Source organism: Nanorana parkeri, unplaced genomic scaffold, assembly GCF_000935625.1.
Source record: "Nanorana parkeri isolate BGI_ZX_2015 unplaced genomic scaffold, ASM93562v1 scaffold563, whole genome shotgun sequence".
Classification (NCBI taxonomy): Eukaryota; Metazoa; Chordata; class Amphibia; order Anura; family Dicroglossidae; genus Nanorana; species Nanorana parkeri.
In genome coordinates this window covers 514,092-535,598 of record NW_017306831.1, presented here as the reverse complement: position 1 = coordinate 535,598, position 21,507 = coordinate 514,092, and the positions used below count along the sequence as shown (strand labels likewise).

At 47.4% G+C, this 21,507-nt stretch overlaps 2 protein-coding genes across 2 annotated transcripts in view; one reads left to right on the top strand and one right to left on the bottom strand.

Moving 5' to 3' along the window:
• The window catches only part of LOC108791637 (cytochrome c oxidase subunit 6B1-like), a 12,670-nt gene extending 5,774 nt beyond the window's left edge, over positions 1–6,896 (top strand). The window contains exons 3-4 of the mRNA XM_018562180.1: positions 4,973–5,073; positions 6,675–6,896. Of these exons, the coding sequence (XP_018417682.1) occupies positions 4,973–5,073; positions 6,675–6,728 (155 nt within the window). The 3' untranslated portion in view covers positions 6,729–6,896. The remainder of the gene's footprint in view (positions 1–4,972; positions 5,074–6,674) is intronic.
• A 7,378-nt stretch (positions 6,897–14,274) lies between these two features.
• Positions 14,275–20,699, bottom strand: LOC108791640 (G protein-activated inward rectifier potassium channel 4-like). Its single transcript, XM_018562183.1, has 2 exons — positions 19,745–20,699; positions 14,275–14,690 (listed from the first exon to the last, which is right to left on the bottom strand). Exons 1-2 carry the CDS (start codon positions 20,679–20,681, stop codon positions 14,365–14,367), a joined length of 1,263 nt encoding a protein of 420 aa, XP_018417685.1. The 5' UTR covers positions 20,682–20,699; the 3' UTR covers positions 14,275–14,364.
• Positions 20,700–21,507: the final 808 nt, after the last annotated feature.

Genomic DNA, 21,507 nt, shown 5'->3' with positions numbered 1-21,507 from the left:
TCACAAAGAGGAGGGGGTTTGTTGAGTGGGGGGGGGGGGGGGTTTGCACAGTATGGTGGAAACCTGTCGGAGCGAGGGGAATAAGGTGAGTATTACAGCTTATTCCTCTTCCACCTAGATATGAGAGTTTAATCCTTGCTTTGCTTCGAGGGCATTTCATTTTTTTCCTGCTGCCTGGAATGAGGATTTTTTTTAAAAGCTGTTTTCGGCGTGGACCGCTGCCCCCTCTGCCTGCTCTTCTTTGACATGGGTGGATTAAGAGGTGGGGAAGGATGGAAAGAGTGGGGTTAGCAGATAGTCGGGCTCGGAGCTTCAGGGTCTCACTCCTCACGCGTCCATGGCTTGGCCACGCCCCCGGAATGAGGATAACCTTCCTGGTGGTAATCCCGAGCGTGGCTCGGGGGTTAATTTTCCATACCAAAAGTGGTAACCCCGAGCCACACTTGGGCGTCTTCCGTGTTTCTTCCCTGCAAGCGCCGGCATTGGGGGCGGAACCGGCGAGAAATTCAAAAGTAAAAAATAGAAAAATAAATACTGAAATAATCATACCGCCAGGGAGGTTAAGTGAACCTTCCCTGAGAGTTCTGGTGGCTTTCATTACTGACTTCTAAAGTGCTAGTTACCTGGCTGATAAGATAATCCCCTGGCTCTGAGTCGCTCACAATACATCCTCATTATGCTGTACGTAGCCTATGCAGAAAGCAGGGCTGTGGAAAGGGCCCAACAGGCCCCACCCACTACATACGTGGGCGTAGAGTGACCGGTCTTTCAGGGAGGGGCGGAGACTTGACAGGCACCCTGCACAAGGATTGAAAGCAGCAGGGAATGGTCTTTATTACAGAAGGGGCGGAAACAAGACAAGTCACCCTGCACAAGAAAAGCGAGCAGCAGTGACTGGTCTTTATTACAGGAGGGGGTGGAGACAAGACCAGTCACCCTGCACAAGAAGAGAAAGCAGCAGTGACCAGTCTTTATTACAGGAGGGGGTGGAGACAAGACCAGTCACCCTGCACAAGGAGAGAGCAGCAGTGAGCGGTCTTAATTACAGGAGGGGGCGGAGACAAGACCAGTCCCCCTGCACATGGAGAGAGCAGCAGTGACCGGTCTTTATTACAGGAGGGGGCGGAGACAAGACCAGTAACCCTGCACAAGGAGAGCGAGCAGCAGTGAGCGGTCTTTATTACAGGAGGGGGTGGAGACAAGATCAGTCACCCTGCACAAGGAGAGAGCAGCAGTGAGCGGTCTTTATTACAGGAAGCTCCAAGTCTCGCACTGGATTTCTGCACAGATCTGGAACGCAAAGCTCACCAAGATTCTAGACGAATACACAAGTCTTGTAAGAGGACAATATCTGCTGATCCCGGAGCTTTAGCATTAAAAGCATTTTGAGATGCTGCAGTTTTCTTAGTGGAAGATCAGAACATCTGTTCCTTATACTTTTCTGGACACGATCCAACATCAGCTCAGCGCGGGGTTTATTGTGAGTTTATATTCACTTGTCACATCATTGGAGGGAGATCGCTCCGCTCCAAATACAGCGACACTCAGCACATTCCTTTTAGTTAGTTCAGCCAAAAATATCGGGATTTGTGGTCTCTGGAGATTTGAACCTCTTAATGGTTTCTTTTCATCTCCCAGACTTTATTAGTATTATCTCGGGACCAGGTTTATGATGTAGGGGGGCACCATCTTCCTGGTTGGATTTTTAGGTTTATGTTTTTTGTTTTTTTTAGTAAACGGGTCTTTTTTTAATTTTATTTGGGAACATAATATTTTTATTTCATTATATATTATTAATAATATTTATTACATAATCTCTCGGTATCAGTCTGCAGAAGATAGAACAAAATAGGGAGTGACTTGGCCAACCAGACACCACATACAGCTGATCTGTGTCTCAGTGTGTCTAATCCCAAGAAGAAAATGTAATGTATTGAAATGCGGCGGATACATTTGTTTTATCCTTTTTATTCCATTTCAAAAACCGTTTTTTGTTTTGTATTTACCTGGTAAAAAAAAAGAAAATCTAAAAAGGCGGCATGGCCCAACCCAAGTGTACAAATCGATAAATCAGGGTAGGCACAGGGCACCATCAACAACTAAAGCTGGCCATACACCTTACAACCATCGCACGACTTCCTGCGATGGTTGTAAGGTAATTAAAATATCGGGCGATCTTCCCATCTTGGACAGGCAGATCGTACTTGCGATCATCGCAAGCCCGCCCCGCTGAAGGGAGGGCTTGCGATGATTCCAATGCTGAGCGGGCAGTGTGCGAACACGCCACTAACCCGCCCAAAAATCTTACGATTTTTCGAGCGTGCTCGGAAGACAAAGGACGTGCGACCGTACAGTAGAAACAGTCGCACGCCTCCCATACACCTGCCGATTATCGATCGTACGATAATTGGCAGGTGTATGGGCACCTTAAGAATTAGACAATGCTGTGACAACTATGGAAGGTCACAAATACATTTGAGGTTGCAAAGAAGTGGCGTGTGTCTCTCCAATGTGGTAATGTATCTTTAGGGGCTTTCGAGCATGAGGAATAGAATATCTGCTAATGAACAAGACTTGGGTAGGCAGGGGGTCCTCTGCTCCAAAACTGGGAGGGAGCACATAGACTAGAGCAGGGGCGGGCAACCTCAGCACTCCAGTTGTGGAGGGACCACAAAGTCCTCCATGCCTGTGGCTGTCAGTCTAGCAATGACTCATGGGATTTGTGGTTTCGACACAGCTGGAGTGCCGAGGTTGCCCGCCCCTGGACTAGAGCAAAACACAGAGAGAAGCAAGGAGGAATAGTTGAGGAGGACGGGAGGCTGCAGTCCACGTCATAGACTTTGGAACCAGCTACCCCGGATTAGATCTACAGTGCGATGAGTGAGGAGTCGTCCATGGAAGTGAGTTGGTACGTGACCCATGGAGACCAAGCTTTTCAGGGGTGTCATTTAAAATACTAGAACACTTTTTTTGTTGATCATGAAGAGTCTTAACCTCATGAATAGGAATAGATTGTGCTTTCCAACTGGAGCCATAGTCCGGTTTTACTGCGGAGAGGTTGAATGTCCCCAGTTTCCACTGGCCATGTAGGAGAGCAATCCATGGGCTGCCCTATACCCAGTTTTAAAGTCCAACTGAAGCATGTTATTTCATAGTTTTGGATGGAGTGGAGAGGGATTAGAAGCTTTTTATTGCTGTCTTTGTCCCGGTGAATGTTCTTCCTATAGGAACACTAGTTCTGGTGACCCCGTTGACCAGCAGGTATTTCCCTCACATTGTAGGGATTTCCTCTCACTTCCTGTTGTGAATCTCAGACAGGAAGTGAAGGGAAATCTCCCCACAGATGTAAAAAAAAACAAAAAAACATCTGACCGGTTATAAACCTTCCTTACTCTATTTAAAACAAAGGTTTTGGCTTCAGTTCTACTTTAAAGGAGAACTATGAGGGGGGTGCTTTTCACTCACCTCATAGTTCTAGCCGACCTGTGACAATGAGACTGTCACAGGTCGGCTCAGTAGATCGGGAGGTGAGCGAACACATACCGGCGCTCGCTCACCTCTCGATCCTGTCACGGCTCTCTGCCGTGACAGGGGAGGGGCTGGATTCCCCCCTCCCTGCTCCGATCCTCCAGCACTGACTGGGAGGGGGCGGGTACAGCTGGCTCTGCCTCTAGATAGGCAGAGCCAGCTGTCACTCACGCGGCTGGGCGGATCTCGACATCGATGTCGGGATCTGCGGCGTCTCGGTATACGGCGAGCTGTAGCTCACGGTATACTGAGCCTAGGGTAACGGGAGGATGCTAGTTTGTGTCCTCCCGTTACCCTAAGGAGAACTATGGGGAAAAGCCCTGACCCCATAGTTCTCCTTTTAAGAATGAGAAAGCCAAAATGGTAGTAGCAAAGGGGCACGTCCCTCAGATTTGCTTCACAAACACACTGCAAATCGATAGTTTTCATATGTTACAATTTTGCACACTTGGCAAATTAAAAGGTGAAATTAGTATTATGAGATAGTTTTGCCTGTAGCAACTGTGGAGGGATGGGGGGCTGTATTACTTTAGCTGCCTTGGAGGTGGCCATTCCTGAACACCATGAACAACCAGCAAGCTTGCTCCTCGGCAGGTTTAATAGATCATTCTTGCTGGTTAAACTTTGACCTGTAACTTGCTTCCTGAAGGTAATATAATATTTTATTGCGGGTTTGTTTTGCACTGAAGCAGTCACACATTTCTTGTCAAGTCTTCTCATTGAGCTCTTCATTGTAAAAGTAAGGTCACCCAGAGCAAGCGTTCCGGAGTTGGCATTTTACAATTCCTGCAATACATAAATGTGTGCAGTTGCTATCGGAAACTGATATTTACCTAATTCTTATATATAAGTTCCTCTGCACACAAGAGCCGCACTTCAAGCAGCCGAATAGCGAAATGCAGAATTAAAATGCTTCTCAGTTCCTTTTTTGTTTCCTGACAAATTCTATTTGTAATAACATATTGGACTGTCTGTATCACCATGCTGGCAATGCCCCCTATACCCCTTCCAGCTCCTGGTGCTGACCTTTCCCCTCTCCCTGAGTTTCGGCATGTGGTGAAGTGAGAGGTGGATATAAAGGGGTTTTTATATAAATATGATGTATTCAGCTGGATTGCATCAAGAAACTCATCCGATCTGGAATGTCATCGGTCACATTACAGTCCCGGTCACATTACATCGGTCACATTACGGTCCCGGTCACATTACGGTCCCGGTCACATTACGGTCCCGGTCACATTACATCGGTCACATTACGGTCCCGGTCACATTACATCGGTCACATTACGGTCCCGGTCACATTACGGTCCCGCTCTGATTGCTGCCCTTTCCTCCTCCTAGTTTATTCTGTTATGTCCTTGTATTGCGTTGCTGTTTTTGCTCCTCTTTGCGCCGGATGATCTGTCATTGTTACCAGTCTAATACATTTTTCCCTTCTTTGTAGATTTCCATCGATGTGAGAAGTCTTTAAGCAGTAAAGGACAAGATCCCTACCCATGCCAGTGGTATTTCCGTGTATACAAGTCCATGTGCCCCAACTCTTGGGTAAGTCCCGGGATTTTCTCCCAGACACTTTTATCTGTGGATCTGATGCAGGCTTTCAATGCACGGGTCATTTGGCTGCCGTGGAACTACAGATCCCAGCGTGTCAAATGGCTCAGTAGAGCATGGATATTGCGGTAGGATTGCAAATCCAACGTATCGGAAATTGCCTTGTCCAAAATGGCCTTTTATGTCTAGTTACACGGATTACTTTTACTGCAAACTCAATTTTTTTTTTATAAGCATTTTTGCATGCGTTGTCTGTGTGCTTTTCATTGACTGTTTTGTTATGTTTATTAGATATAGTTTGCGGGACTCCAGTTGTATTGAAACTACAAATGCCATCATGCCTTTAGGAGTCATGTCTGTGGCTGTCAGTCTTGCAATGCCTCTTGGGACTTCTAGTTCCACCACAGCTGGAGTGCCGAGGTTGCTCACCCTTGCTGTAGGGAATTAAAACCTACATTCCCCATGGGAAGGCACTGATGTGCTATAGAGGTGGTGGGATAGTGCTGTACTATGCAGAGGTCAATCATTGGCTGTGGGCGGGTACTGAACGGGGTCCTGTACTTTTCTACCTTTCCAAATTATGCCCGTCACCACTCTGTACCCCACAGAGGAGGAAATGTGACCCGACCCGTTCCTCCTTAGTGAGGAAATAATGGCACTTGGTTTTTACAAAGTGGAAACGGCCCGAATAAGGCCCCGAAAGGCACAAGTTTAGGGGCTCCGAATAATGGTCCTGTTAGTTTTCCCCGCACTTCCTGTTCTTGTTAGGGATGCACCGAAATTTCGGCCGCCGACACATATCAGCCAAAAATGGCACTTTTGGCAAAATGCGGACAGTGCCATGCATCCATGGTTTCTCTCCTCCCCGCTGGGCGATGCTCTGTGTTCCCTCTTGACACTGCGTAGCATCCAGCGGGGAGGAGAGAAACGTTCAGGGGGGGGAGCGCTGTGAGCGTGCCGCAGCAGGCCGAGCTCTCCTGCACCGCCTCGCTGTGACAGATCAGGATGGAGAGTGGTGTGGAGGGTGGAGACAGCTGTCGCAGAAGGCCGGCAGTGCGGTGGAGGAGTCGGCTGTCACAGGAGCCTGGCGCTGCCGGGGGGAGGAGTCAGCTGGTACAGGAGACTGAGCACTCCTCCCCGCACCGCTTGCTCAGCCTCCTGTGACAGCGAGTCCGGTACAAGCACAGTGATCGTAGTGATCGCTGAGTGCTTGTAAATCACATTTTTTATTTTTTATTTTTTATTTTTTTCGGTTTCAAAATGTAATTTTTGGCGCACCTCCTATTCTTGTGTCAGATGGACAGGAAGTTGGCAGAAATCTCCATACTTTAGTCAGAACTGAAGAAAAAGTGTTTGCATCATGTAGTTGGAGTCGGGCTTCCTGTAGTATTATTATTATTTAGTATTTCTGTGCATTTGAAGAAGTAATGTTTTAGATTGTAAGCTCTCAGGGGCGGGGCCCTCTTTACCGTCTTGCATTGTATCGTTACTGTAATGTCTTCCTCGTATCGTAAAGCGCTGCGCAAACTGTTGGCACTACACGAGTATAATAATAATGTTGCCGTTCCTGATCTGATGCTGTGTATCTGCTGCAGGTGGAGAAGTGGGACGACCAGAGAGAAGCGGGCACATTCCCGTGCAAAATCTGAAGGGGTCTACGTTGACCTTGTGAACTCGATTCCTGTAATCTTGGTCGGCACGCACGCAGGACCCGATGCTTCAGTCGGGTTCGTCCATTTAAATTTGCTTCTGTTGTAAATCGATGGAGAGCATCCAGTACATATTATTTCTCTGTCAATAAAAGATCCGAAAACTATTCCCACCGACTTCCCTGTCATTGTTGTGCTGAAGTTCAAGTGTAAAGGTAAGGGGCCCAATCGGACCTTGCTGTCCTGGTGTGTTGCGTTAAGACGCAGCCCATTCATATGCACGGGGTGACAACACTCCAGAATGTCCAAAAAAAAGGGACATGCACCATTTTTGGCAGCGCATCACAGTACAATGCAGTGCATTACCCCCACAGCAGGGCTAAGGCCTCATTCACACTAGACGTAGTGCGTTCCGGCCCGATTCTGGACAGAACGCACCATCGCATTGCGGCCGGCTCACTTTTATGTGTGGCAGGAGGGGGCGTGGCGGTCCATTGAAGTGAATGGCACCGTAGTGTGATTGGCCGCATCGGGATCGCAAGGCACATTTATGCCTGCGGTCCGGTCCGAACAAAACAGTGCTTGCAGCATTTTGTTCGGACCGGACTGCAGGCATAAATGTGCCTTGCGGCCGGAGGGCGTGGCTATGGTGCCATTCACTTCAATGGACCACCATGCCCCCTCCTGCCCCACAACATAGTGAGCCAGCTGCAATGCGATGCAGTGCGTTTTGCCCAGAATCGGACCGGAACGTACTGGGTCCAGTGTGAACGAGGCTTAAAGGTAGAAAAGAAAAAACACCTGCCCGGTGCCCGGGACTGCATGTCCTTGGCGTTGGGTCATATAAATTGCGCACCCCTGGTTACAGTGTGCTGCAACACATGTGCGTTGGCTCTACCTTGGTGCATTGGGGTGTCATTAAATATGCATGGCACCACAGCACACCTAAGCTCATAACATGCGTTAATTTGCATTGCGGTACTGCGTGCAATTATGTGTAATCGGCAGGCTGGGCTCACAGCAAATGGATGAAAGGACGTGTGTCACTCTGCCTAAAGAAGACTGCCGGCACTGGACCGTAGAGGAAGTCGGGGACATTGCCAGAGTGCGCAGAGGGTTGGTAGCATGCTGCAGAGGAGGACCCTTATTCTCTGTGTAGAAGCAGTGGTCTCTCTGCAGAGGTCCGTCGCACCCCCTTTCTGAAGCCAGAGCTATTCAATCAGCAAGGATCACGGGCTTTATTGATTGCAGATGAGAGACCTGTCAATGGATTGATTACGCTGGTCACAACCACAGTACACGGCAAAGGATCATTTGCTATTAAATATTTATTGGAAAACGTCAGATGCGGACATACACGGCACATAAATAACGCAGACTGCCCATGTGCGCGCAACAAGTATATTTATATTCACAGTGCATCGATATTAGAATGGAACTCCCCCCCCCCTCTCTGGGCCCCCCCCCCATCAGTTACATCCGATCTGAGCTGTCATTTATCTTCTTGTTGTCACCTTTCTCTTTCCTCCAGTGATTGGAAATCTCTCCCGGTCTATCCATCCATCATACAAAGCTTCGCGGGTGTGAACGCTGCTGCCACCTAGTGGGGAAACTGCTAACTGCTACACGTATGTATTCAGGTTTGGCAAGACGGCACATGTACCCGTAGGCTCAGAGAAGTCAGTCTGAAAAGCATCGAGCAGATTTATTGAACTCTTCTAAATGTCCCTCAACTGCACACGGATCTCATCTCCAGGCAAATGTAAAAGTTTATGGTGCAGCAGCTCATACCTCGCGTAGCACAAATCCACCTCTTGTTCTTTTGCACCTTGCTCCAGTAATGTGATCATCCCTGTAATGGACCCTTTGGGGGGCAACTTCCTGTAAAGGAGACCGGTCTCAGCCAGGTGCCTGTGTGCTGGGTGACTGGTCCCATCAATGCCCTACCCGGCCAGTGCAGATGTCCCCACATGAGCACTGCCTGAGATAGGAGGGGGGCACTTGGTTCATACTTGGCCTCTAATCACCCTGCCCTATGCCAGGGGTAGGTGAACTAGGTCCCTCCAGCTGTAGTGCAACTACAAATCCCATGAGCCATTGCAGGACTTAGCCACAGGCATGACTCTCAGAGGTAGAGGCATGATGGCACTTGTAGTCTCACCACAGCTGGAGGGTCAGAGTTTGCCTACGCCGCCCTATGTTCTTGCCCCAGTTGTGTCCCAGCTCCTACTTGGTTGCTGAGATTGCACTAGAGCAGAAGGGTTCACATGCTGTTTTTTTCTAGTTCATCCTCAGTCAAGGGCTGGAGGTGGCATGGGGTGAAGCCCTTTAAGGTTGGGAGCCCAGATGGTGTCCCCATTCATATGGCAGCCGCCACTGAGCAGCCTGGATGGCAAGTTTGTTGCCGGGGGCAGGATAAGTGGTCGGTGCCCCAGGGGTGGTGTGTGATTGATTGATTAGTGGGAGACTGTCATAAGTAGGCGGGGAAACCAATAGGCAGGATCTGGGCAGCATTCCCACTGATCTATCGAAAGCTCCAACTCGTCGAAATCTCCAACTACCTCACGGCCGGGTACTTGCAAGTTGGAGATTCCGAGCAGGCGGCGCGAGACTGCAAAACAAAGACTGACGGAGCTTCTGTGCGGCTGCATCTGAACAATATTCAGCAGCTGGCCAACTCGACGGGTATTCCGAACATGCGCATGCGCACCGCAACTGTACAGAGCTCCAGTCTTTCCAAACACCGGCAGTGAGGTAGTTGGAGATCTCGATAAGTTGGAGCTTTCCATAGAACACTGCCATTCATTCTTATTTTTGGGAATACGTGACGGAATGAGCCCGGAAGTGCTACCTCCTGTTCCAAGTAAGCATTCCTGCGTCAACCACAGACGATTGCAAACACAGGTCTGGGAGACGAGACCGATTAACTGTTTCACTGCCACAGAGGTAAGTGCGCCCGTGACAGCAGGAAGCTGCAATCGCACTTCCGGGCTGCCGTCACTTCTAAACTTCCACCCATTTTTTTGTGTGACATAAAAAAATAACAGCTGCCCCTATTTTATTCTCCGGGTTCTCTGGTTTCAGAAAAGAGATCACTTTGGGGGGGGGTTTGGGCCTAGAATGCGCATTTTAACACATGCAATAAATGCAAAAACCAGCTCTGGCACGGAAAGGGTTAAGGGGGAACTCCACTTCTGTAAATGAATATGACGTATAAACTTTAATATTAAAAATGACCTTTCCATGTCGTCCTGCAGCCGTTGTAATCTGCTGAAACTGTTCAAAAATATAGGGGTTCTCTGCAGAATTTTCATTTTGGGTCAGATGCACGCTAAGGGTTAACTGCCTCTGGAGGGATGCAGGTGCTGCAGCTTTCCTCATTAGAACACGGGTGAGTGCACCAGGTGGTCATAACGAGCTCAGACCCTCCCATTCAGGAATCAGTCTGGGAAGGACACGGTGGGGCGAGCAGCAACAGAACAAGGTAGGAATGTGCCACAAAGTTTGTTAAAATCCTTGACATGTCCATTGGTCACCCAGAGAGGGGGGGGGGGGTTGTTTTATTCTCAGCAAAAGTGGAGTTGCACTGTAAGGCAGAATGGGGACCTAGGCATGGTAATAGCTTTGGTTCTCCTATTCCCTCACAGAATAATGATCTGCAAGAGCCAAAGAAGCTGCAACACGTGCATTGTCTGTGCTGGCACGGCTCCTTTAGACGCCAACTGCAAGGGACAGACGGGGACAAAGCTTTTACCAATGGCGTTAACCCTTTGGTAGCCAAACTGCGGCCCTCCAGCTGAGGTGAAACTACAAATCCCATGATGCATCTGTCTCCGGGAGTCATGTCTGTGGCTGTGAGAATCTTGCAATGCCTCATGGGATTTGTAGTTCCACTGCAGCTGGAGGGCCAGAGTTGGCTTACCCCTGCCTTGGTTTAATGCAGGAGCATGAATGATGTAGCTGGGGCCCCTGGATAGCCACTGGGCCCTAGGTTGTAGCGTAGTGGATGATCTGGCTTTGGCTTCAGAAAAGATAACCCCTCATAGTGACATGTTTCATGGGCTGCAGTGACCAGTGCAAATGTCTAATGTTCAGTAAATGTATAATTACACTTTGGCCCTCCAGCTGTGGTGAGACTACAACTCCCATGAGGCATTGCAAGAAACTGACAGCCACACGCATGACCCCCAGAGGCAGAGGAATGATGGGATTTGAGGTTGCCCACCCCTGCTTTATTATAATGCAAGCAATACAGGGCTAAGGGCCACTTGGCATGTAATAAATGCTAAGTAGATACCTGCTGACCATAATACTGTACACAAAGACTTCACAACATGCCCCTGTTTACTTTGGGGACTGCATGGGTTGCTCAGTCATTCAGATGTAGGGGCGGCATGTATAGGAGCTTACAAGTAAGGCTGTTAAAGGAGAACTATGAGGCGAGTGCTTTTCCCTCACCTCATAGATCTAGCCGACCTGTGACAATGACAGAGAGCCGTGACAGGGGAGGGCTGGATTTCCCGCTCTGATCCTCCAGCGCTGACTGGCGGAACGGACGGGGGAGGGGGCGGGTACAGCTGGCTCTGCCTCTAGATAGGCAGAGCCAGCTGTCACTCACGCAGCTGGGCGGATCCAGACATAATTGTCGGGATCCGCTTCAGCTGCGGCGTCTCAGTATACCGCGAGCTGTAGCTCCCTATATACTGAGCCTAGGGGGACGGGAGGATGCTAGTTTGTGTCCTCCCGTTACCCTAAGGAGAACTATGGGGAAAAGCCTTAACCCCAAAGTTCTCCTTTAAAGAACAAAAATGTAAATAATCTTATCAGTGAGCGCTTTTATCTATAGCTTGTGATTATATATGTACATATTGTATGTTTATTACATATGCAGGCTGTGCTACCTGCTTAGTAGTGCTTCACAGTGTCTTGCTGGTCATCCGGTCTTTACACTAAGGGCTCGTTCACACGGGAATCGGCCGGCACGTACAGCTCCGCGCTGCGTGCACGGCTGTATCGGGCAGCACAGGTGCTGCATGTGATTAGTACGCAACCCCCGTCCTCTATGGGACTACGCGGCCGTACGCCCCCTATGCTAACCCACCCTGCATGTCCGTATGGGTGCGGGTGAGCGTACTCGTACCCTGACAGGATGGATCCTGTCTGCGTCTGAGCCGGGGGACACACACGCGTACGGACCTGCACTTGGGGTGAGCGTAGGGGGGCGTACGGCCGCGTAGTCCCATATAGAAGAACGGGGGCTGAGTACTAATCACACGCAGCACCTGTCCTTCCCGGCAGCTGTTTGGTACGGCCCAGCACGCAGCACGGAGCTGTACGTCTGAATGAGTCCTAAATCTAACAGGCAAGGCCTGACCAGTAAACAATAGACTGTCTGTCGTCTCTCATCATATGAAACAGCCATTGTGCTCCTGTATAGAGATCATGTGATCTTTGCCTAGGCTAAGGGGCAGCAGTTTTTAATACCAAAGAAAAGATCCCTCTTGTTGTAACTCCGAGTATTTTGATCTGTTACTGCACCTCAAAGATACATTTGTTCAACTTTAATCAGCTGTGTGAGGTTTCCTGATCCCTTTCCATGGTGCCATGTGTTTGTAATGTACTCATGAAGTCCTGTTTTACAATGGTGGTGGTGGGAGGGGGGGACGGGGGGGACTCACCAATGTGACGTTTGCCCCATGCCCGCGTATGGCTTAGAGTGGCCCTGACCATCTGCATTCTTAGAGGGCACTGCAATAAGAGAAGAGAGATAACACAAGAAAATGGGAATAGGTGGCTGATTACAGATGGGGAGTCCTGAGATGTTTGGGGGGCTGAGGCAAGACAGACTTGGGAACTAAAGTTAGCCATACACTATACCATGAGGTAGGCAATGTCAGCCCTCCAGCTATGGCGGCGCTACAACTCCCATGAGGCATTGCAAGACCGACGGCCACAGGCGTGACCCCGAGAGGCATAGACATGATGGGATTTGCAGTTTCGTCACAGCCGTAGGGCCGAAGTTGGCCTACACTGTACAATGAGTCTCCTCTAGATTTCACAAAACTGTATCATATAAGGACACACCTAAGCGATCCATTACGCCAGCCGCCATTTTCTTTTCTGATGCGAAGAAAAATCGTTTCTTCTTGGGTCTTGCAGCCAGCCCCCTGGTCAAGGGGCCGGCTGCAAGAACCATAAACAGACAGCCGGCCCCCAGATAACCAGCCGCAGTGCACATAATGTCCATTGCCTGATATGGTGAAGGTCCACTTTAATGGCACCCCAGATTGTATAGTGTACGGCCACCTTAAAAACAGATTACACCATTGGCTGTAGGCAGGTGCTTCCCGAGTGGCATAGGTGGCACATCATTCCTTTGAGCACAGTGGAGCCGGTTTAACATCTAAGCGTATGTACTATGTGTCGGCAGAGGTCATCATAGAAAGACGGATTATTGGGGAGATCTACCACTTCTAAACCGTCGTAGGTTTCATCATTGGCCTGCAGAGTTTGGCTGAAACCCAACGAGAAAGGGAAATAAGACTTTAACCAGAAGCCAGCAATCCCAAACTGCATCCTGACATCCATGTGCATGAAGCTGGAGGTTCCATCCCTATCAGGAATTATAGAGCTTCCTTCATAGGAATCGTGGCCGAGCATCATATGACGGAAGCTCTATAATTCCTGATAGGGATGGAGTATATGGCCAAGCATGGCCGAGCATGTACTGGTCCTTTGGACCAGTTTGCTGAGGGAACCTGGTTCCCTAGGCACCAACCCTGGCTCGCAGTGAACCAGATACATCACTGTGGCTTGCAAGTGGTCTCTAGATGGATATGTGTGGAGGGTCCAGATGAAACCAGCAGCATGCTCCTGCATCCATGAAGCCTATGTGTGTACATACAGAGTGGTCTCTGGAATCATTGTGACATGATGGTTAATATTGGTCATGCATTGTGCAGCTCGCAGCATATAAGAGGAGTGCATGGACTGCTGCGCCCCATAATCCATTCATGAATCACTATTGTAGCTGATGGATCGGCATTGATCGCTCATAGACATTCAGAAGGAGTCGTCGTGTGCTGCGTGTTTGACTTGCTGCTCGCGGTGACATCATCATTGGTTACATGGCTCACCGGAGCTGTTGGTCATTGTGCTTATCTATTGCTGGCGCTGCTTCAAAGATGCTGCGAAGATATCCGGTAACCTAAACACAGGGGACAAAGGGGGAGGCTACATATAGATACCAAAGGCGGTGTAGACAAATGATTGACGGAGAGGTCAGCCAATAGTGTGCGGAGAGGACGGGGATGGTCTAGTCTCAGGTTGCATGCTGCCTGATCATTTTGAGTTTGACTCCCCTAGAATTCCTAACAGTAACCGCAGTGTATAACAGCAAAAAATACGTCTCTGTCTCTGCCAAGAGTCCGTTATACCCCCCGGTATTATAATAATACTCACTGTGGCCTACAGCCATCAGATCAAATTGTATATTCTACCAATCTAATGCCCCTCACTGCTCTAAGGGTTATGTATCAAAGAGGTCAACCACATCATTTCAGGACAGTGGCGCCATCTTTGTATTGCTGGCTAATATTCCACTCTATTGTGTAACCCACTACAATGCCACTGCGGTTCACTCACAGCTGTCAAGTTTTGTTTTACTAATGTCCCCGTTGGCCACGGCCGGGAGGACCTCGTCCTCCGCGCCTTTCTCCATGTCTGTGTCCGTGGTCTGGTTGGCTTTGCTGTTGACGGAGGTAAGGTGCAGGGCCTCGCCTTTCTCATTGAGGTCCGCCAGCTCTTTGGCACTGCAGCTGGGTGTGGGCGTTTCGTCGGTGTTGTGGAAGGTGTCGTAGTCCACTTCGTAGAAACCTTCCTCTAGGGTCAGGACGGGCATGAACCGGTGGCCCCATAGGACCTCCCTTTCCACGTAGGAGCTGCGGGCTTGGCACGTCATTCCTAAAGGATAAAAGGAACATAAGAGAACTTGTGAATTGTATTTTTGTCAAGTTTTTCAGTATCTACAGATTGGCGGTTGAGATGAGGCAGGCTGTATTTGCTGATAGATTCTGTATGTTCATCAATGATCGCTATACAGACCAAATCTCTCTCTCTCTCTTTTTTTCTCCCTCTCTCTCTCTCCTACCTATTTCTCTTTCTCTCCCCCCCTCGCTCTCCCCCCCTCTCCCCTCTCTTCTCTCTCCCCCCCTCTCTCTCCCCATCTTTCTTTCCTATCTATTTCTCTCTCCCTCTCCCTCTACCCTCTCTATTCTCGCTCTTTTCTCTCTCTCTCCCTCTTTCTCTATCCTCTCTCGTCTCCTCTCTCTCGTTTTATGACAAACGCATTATAAAGACATCTAGAACTCATTCAGTTTTGATGCATTTGGCAAATGCTCCGTAAGACATTACACCTCAGCTTGCTGGGAGACAAATTGTGTTTCATAATGTCACACACATGGGACAAAACTGCATAGACTATCTTGCTTCCGAAAGGAAATACTGCACTTCTATGACTCTGCCCCTTTCTGTCTTTTCTCTTTACCTCCTGCATATTTCTTTATAACGATGCTTGAAAAGATATTAAGAATTGGTTCGGGCAATTTTGCTGTTCATACAAACTCACTTTTACTTTACATACATGATACGGCCACGCGACATACCACAGTCACCTGTCATATTGGGTGTCGAGGTCGGATCATGATATACGGACTCTTATCTGGATACCATAGCTCTTGGAACACCCCAAGAGTACAAACAGTGTAATTGTGTGACATGTCTTTTTGTACTAATACATGCATTATGTGTATGTTGTACTTGTTCAGATAATAAACTAATTAAAAAAACAAAACTGCATAGACTAAAGAGGGGTGTACGGGTGCCCTGTACAAGGCAACGCAAAATGTATTTCTCAGTGTCGCCAGCAGATGTCACTGTTGGAGCAGGAATCTAAACATATGTGGAGCTCACTAAACATGTATTGCCCTCGATATATATTAGGGTTTCTCAAAGCTTTTTCAGTCACGGGCCACGGCACCTTTGATAAGTATGCCATATCTCGAGGCACCCCAGTCTAAAATGTAAAAAATGTGAACATAAAAAGTGGTCCCCCAAAATCAATACCAGACCCTTATCCTAGGTATGGACTGGTATGGGTTTTAAGGGGGGACCCCAAGCAAAGAAACAAAAAAAGATGAAATGGAGTCCCCCCCCCCCTTTTACACCAGAGTCCCCCTGTCAGCAAAAATTTGAAGGCACCCTGAACAATGTCAGAAGACGCCCCCTTGATAAAGGCTGTTCTATATAATGGTGTACAAGACTAGAGGGCAATGGGTGATTATAGGCTGTGTTTAGGGTTAGTATGATACAACAGCCTCATACTCGTGATTTTTTAGTACCTGCAGAGCTCAGCTGACACTATGAGAAAAAGAAGCTGTATATGGAAATGTCCAAATATTACATATGCTGTGCTGTGCGATGGAGGGGTCATCTATTGCTATTCCATATTGAGCTATGCACGGTGCAGGGCCATGTTAATGGATAGCTAGAAGAGGCGATCGCTTTGGGCCTTTAGCAAGAGGGCACAAAATGGGCAGGGCCTGCAACCTATGCTACTTAAAGCAGTTTTCAGCTCAGGGTGGGAGCTGCACTTTGGCCTTTTGGGTTTGGGTACTAAAGCACTCTTCCCGGCACTGCCAGGGTGATGGAGCTTGACTTGACAGGTGAGGAGGCATTAGAAGAGAAGCACTAGATTTATAAGAGAAACTGCTATCAGTAACCACATATACAGTATTTATTAAAGGAAGCATGACCGAAAGTGACAAAATAATTGGTGAGCTGCTACCTAAGCAAATATGGATGGCTTTGAGAACACCAGGACCAATTTCTACAGCAAGGTGTCTATAGAAGGACCTATGGTGGGTGCATCTGAGAATGCATCTTCAGCATTACAAACAGGTTCATCTCCAGGGCATGGACAAGCGGGAGTGGAGTAGACTAGAAGATGCCCAAAGACTTGAGAAGGTAAACTGTGCTCCCTTTATGCATTTTCAGTTTCGGCAGGAGCGTATAACAGTACAAGAAGCTAGTAGAAGTTGGTCACAGCCTTCTGTAATGTTGACGTTTTGTAGCCTATCCAACCAATTCTTCAGTTCCAATGAGTGCCAGGATCATACTCCACCATATAGGTCCACCCGGGTAGCACAGACACCTTTAGCCAATCACCATGGAATGTGCAGATATTGATTGTCCAAGAACAGGATGGGAGGTGTGAAAGTTGTGGAACCCCACCCCCCGGTTCTAGTTTCACAATCCCATCCTTGGTGTCAGGAAATCTGCACAGTTATTAATCATTCAATTCACGCAGCTGAACGTGCAAATTGTTGTCATATCACCAGGGAAGGGATGTTAAAACGGCATTATATGTGTAAGGCAGATGGTTTTGAAGGCCTTCACAAAGGTTATTCCAGTTTGTCACCTTTTAATGGAGATTGCGATAAGGTGTCTGTGCCACCTAAGGTATGTTCCCGACACTCATTAGAAATAAAGAAGTGGCATGAAGAAGCTACAAAACGTCTTCAACATTACAAAACAAGTCCAGTCGCATGTGACCAACTACTCCTCGCTATAACATGGCCTTGATGAATGAGAACCTTCACAGACAACAATAGGAAAAGCTCTCATTGAAGTTCCATCGCTGGGATTCTCCGGGAACACTGACATCCCAAGAAACCTCGCAGAGAGCACAGGAAAAAGAGTTATGTGGGTAGAAGAAACCTAAGTGCTCTCTATATGAGAAGAAGTGACTCACTTCCATCTCCAAATACACCAGCAGAAAGTGTTACCAATGTGAAGAGGAGCCCCAGGGATCTCTCGGCCCAAAAATTCTTCCTCTGGGCTCATGCAGTTCCCTTTTAATGGTGATGTTGCATTATCACACAAATTCCAAGAACCATCCCAAAGGAATTTTCTAGAACATATCTAATGGAAGGCATTTCTTAAATACAAGGGATTGATGAGAACTTGTTTTTTTTTATACACAGTAGAGTAAACCATCTTGTTTGCGCATCCAATATTAGAAATGAAAGTGTATGTATACCTCAAACTTGTGTATCATTCGGTAAATTCTCCTTCACTCCCTTGCCAAAAGACGGAACAGGAAGTTAGAGGAAATCCCCCCAAAGTGAATGTATGTACAGTGCGTGAATGTGACGTAGTATCAGCATTGCTCAGACTGTTAAAGGAAGAAGCCTTGACATTTTACTTTTCTGCTGCAGTTAAGAAATAAAGCTCGGTCACCGTCCCACCCCAGCCTGTGATTGGGCACTGAAGGAACAACAGCAGTTTATCCCTCTGTTGAAAAGGTAACAAGGCTCCCAGCACACCAACATTCACTTTATCAATCCATCTTTTATTAACAATCAGACAAACATGGTGTCATAAGCAATCGCAACGTTTCGGAACCACATGGGCTCCCTTTATCAAGAAAAACAATGTTATCACATTGTTTTGCCAGATGAAGGGACCGCATGTGGTTCCGAAACATTGCGATTGCTTGTGACACCATTATTATTATTATTATGCAGGATTTATATAGCGCCAACAGTTTGCGCAGCGCTTTACAATATAAGGAAGACATTACAGGTCAAATACAATTCAAAACAAGATGGTGAGGAGGGCCCTGCCCCTGAGGGCTTACAATCTAAAAGGGAGGGGGAAGTGATACATGAGGAGGGAATGTTTGTCTGAACCCTGGTGTGCTGGTGGCCTTCTTACCTCTTCTATTTGCACAGCGCCATGTGCATGGCCGGATTTCCCACAAGGCCACTGAGGCCCGGCCGCGGGGCGGCAGGGAGCAGAGGGGGCGGCAGGGTTGCAGAATCTCCCGATGCCCGGGACATGCAGTTCCGGGCGCCCGGCAGATAGTTTTCTACATTTAGCCCCGCTTTGGGCACGCAGGGTTAAATGTAGAGAGGGGAAGCCACTCGTTCATTTACGATGCCGCCAAGATCAATTGTAATAACACGGCAGGTCCGTCCTCATATAAAAATAAAAAAGTAATTCAATTCGGTTTGGGGTTTCGGATTAGGACGAAATCCGAATTTCATTAGTTTTGGATGAGTTTACGAATATTCGTGAATACCACAGAAACCAATATATTTTACTAAAGCTGAGGCTCCCAGAACTGAATGGCATTCGGGAGCTCCTGAATGCAATTTGAAAATTCGGATCCCGAATGCCAATCGGGTCTACGAGCCTCAGCTTCAGAATTATACAGGTGAAACTCGAATAATTAGAATATCGTGCAAAGTTCATTTATTTCACTAATGCAACTTAAAAGGTGAAACTAATATATGAGATGGACTCATTACATGCAAAGCAAGATAGTTCAAGCCGTGATTTGTCATAATTGTGATGATTATGGCTTACAGCTCAAGAAAACCCCAAGAACCCCAAATCCACAACCTCAAAAAAGTAGATTATTACATGCAATCAATAAAACAAGGATTGTACATAGAACAATATCGGACCTCTGAAAAGTACAAGCATGCATATGTACTCAGTACTTGGTTTGGGCCCCTTTTGCAGAACTTACTGCAATTACTTTTGCACGATATTCTAATTATTCGAGTTTCACCTGTATATACTGTATATGGCTCCCATGTTGCCGTAAAGAAAATTTGTGTTACCCATTCGGATGCATTAAATCGAAAAAACATTTCTGCTTGACCAGAAAAGTCACATGTCCCATTCAGTTTAGTTTTTGAATGAAATTCGGATGGGATCCAAAATTCGTAAACGGAAATTTGGATTCGATCACACATTCGGATGCATTGGGATTCGGATGTGTCCCGAATGTCGGAATTTTGGAAAATCTGTCTAAATTTTGATTGGGAACGAAATGGATCGCACATGTCTAGCAGGGAGTACTTTTTCACTACTTATCAAAGCCAACCAGTTCTGGAGTAAACACCTGAGTATATTGCCACATCAAGTATTTCAATATAACGCCTTACCTGTGGCTTCGACCATCCCTTCCAAAATAACTACGATCTCAAATTCTTCTTTCCCCAGCTGCTCTTTGGACATTTCCCAAAAGGGGCTATGTTCATTGAACTCGTGGCAGATGATAAGTGGGGAGACCAGGAAGAGGCGGTCATCCCCGGTGTCAAAACCCACGTTAAGATCCGTCTGATTGAGAGGGATAAACTCGCCCTCCTTGGTCTGTTTGGATTTGATCAGCTTGGCCCTTATAGACGCCTCCACGATATGCGAATTCCTAAGATCTCCAACCCTGAACATCAGACAGAGTTTGCCGTCCCTCACGGAGATGACAGCCATATTGGAAAACATAAGGGTCTCTGCTCGTTTCTTTGGCTGGGAGATCTTAACAAACATGCAGCCCACCATGAACGCGTTGACAATGGAGCCAAGAATGGCCTGAACCAACAAGAGAACAATTCCCTCTGGGCACTTGTCCGTGATGACCCTGTAGCCATACCCGATGGTGGTCTCTGTCTCGATAGAAAAAAGAAAGGCAGACACAAACCCGTTTAACTTGTCCACACATGGTGTCCATGTTGAATCTTCTATGTGGTCAAAGTCCCCACGGATATAGGCAATAAGCCACCAAATGAATCCAAAGGAAATCCAGGTGATTGTATAAACCATGGTAAACACCAGTAAGTTTAATCTCCATTTAAGGTCCACCAAGGTGGTGAAGATGTCCGTCAAGTACCTGTACGTTTCTCGGACGTTCCCGTGGTGGACGTTACACTTCCCGTCTTTCTCCACGTACCTCTGCCGTCGCTTCTTCTTTGGTTCTGCCATCACCATAGTTCGGTTTGTGGCCACCAACGACGGGTTCTGCACTTGCTTGGGCATCTTAACTCCCCTGCCCTCAATGTCCTGATCCAAAAACTTGCACATGTTCATCTTGACCTGGCCACGCATTGGAGTACCGTCACTCCTGACCTGAAGAAGAAAGAGAAGAAGGGTCAAGCATCTAGGAGGCAACCTTAGACAAACTTGTTTTTCCTCTACGGCAATGCAGCATTCAGAAACCCCAAACTCGTCTCGAGAATAAATTTGCTTGCGCAGAAATATTAAACATAATTTACATAAATAAATGCATTTATTTCTAATTGAATTAAGCAGATGTGTGCATGTTCATTGTTTTTGTAACGACGTTGGAATGCGCCACAGGATTTAATTTACTGAAATAAGAAGGAACAAGCTCACATAGAATTTGTACATTAATTACATGATTATGCTCCATTGCCTCAAATATATTCCACCCAACGAGGTTGGGGAGAAGACGAATTCTGGCTTTATTCAAGAGGATATTTCATTACCAAAATGCTTACAAACAATTCCAGGACTCTAATTGAAATCAAAGTTTTATGACTGATTGAATTGCGGTTTAGTTAGCCATCCGTGAGAAAACTATTTATGATATTCCTTTTGTGTTTTAATGTTTTTATTGCCCAACTGCCGCCTTTTTACTTTGCTATTAGTGTCTCCAGTGAAGGGTTCTGTTAATACTAAATGAGACAATTGTGCTCTTCCAGTCTTGTGGTGACAGTTTGGGGAAGACCCTTTTCTGTTCCACAATGACTGTCCCCTGTGTACAAAGTCAGCTCCATAAAGACATGGTATGACAGACTGGTGTGGGGGAACTCAAGTGTCCTGCACAGAGCCCTGACCTCAACCCTACTGAACACCTTTAGGATGGATTGGAGCTCCAGTTGTGAGCCAGGTCTTATCATCCAACATCAGT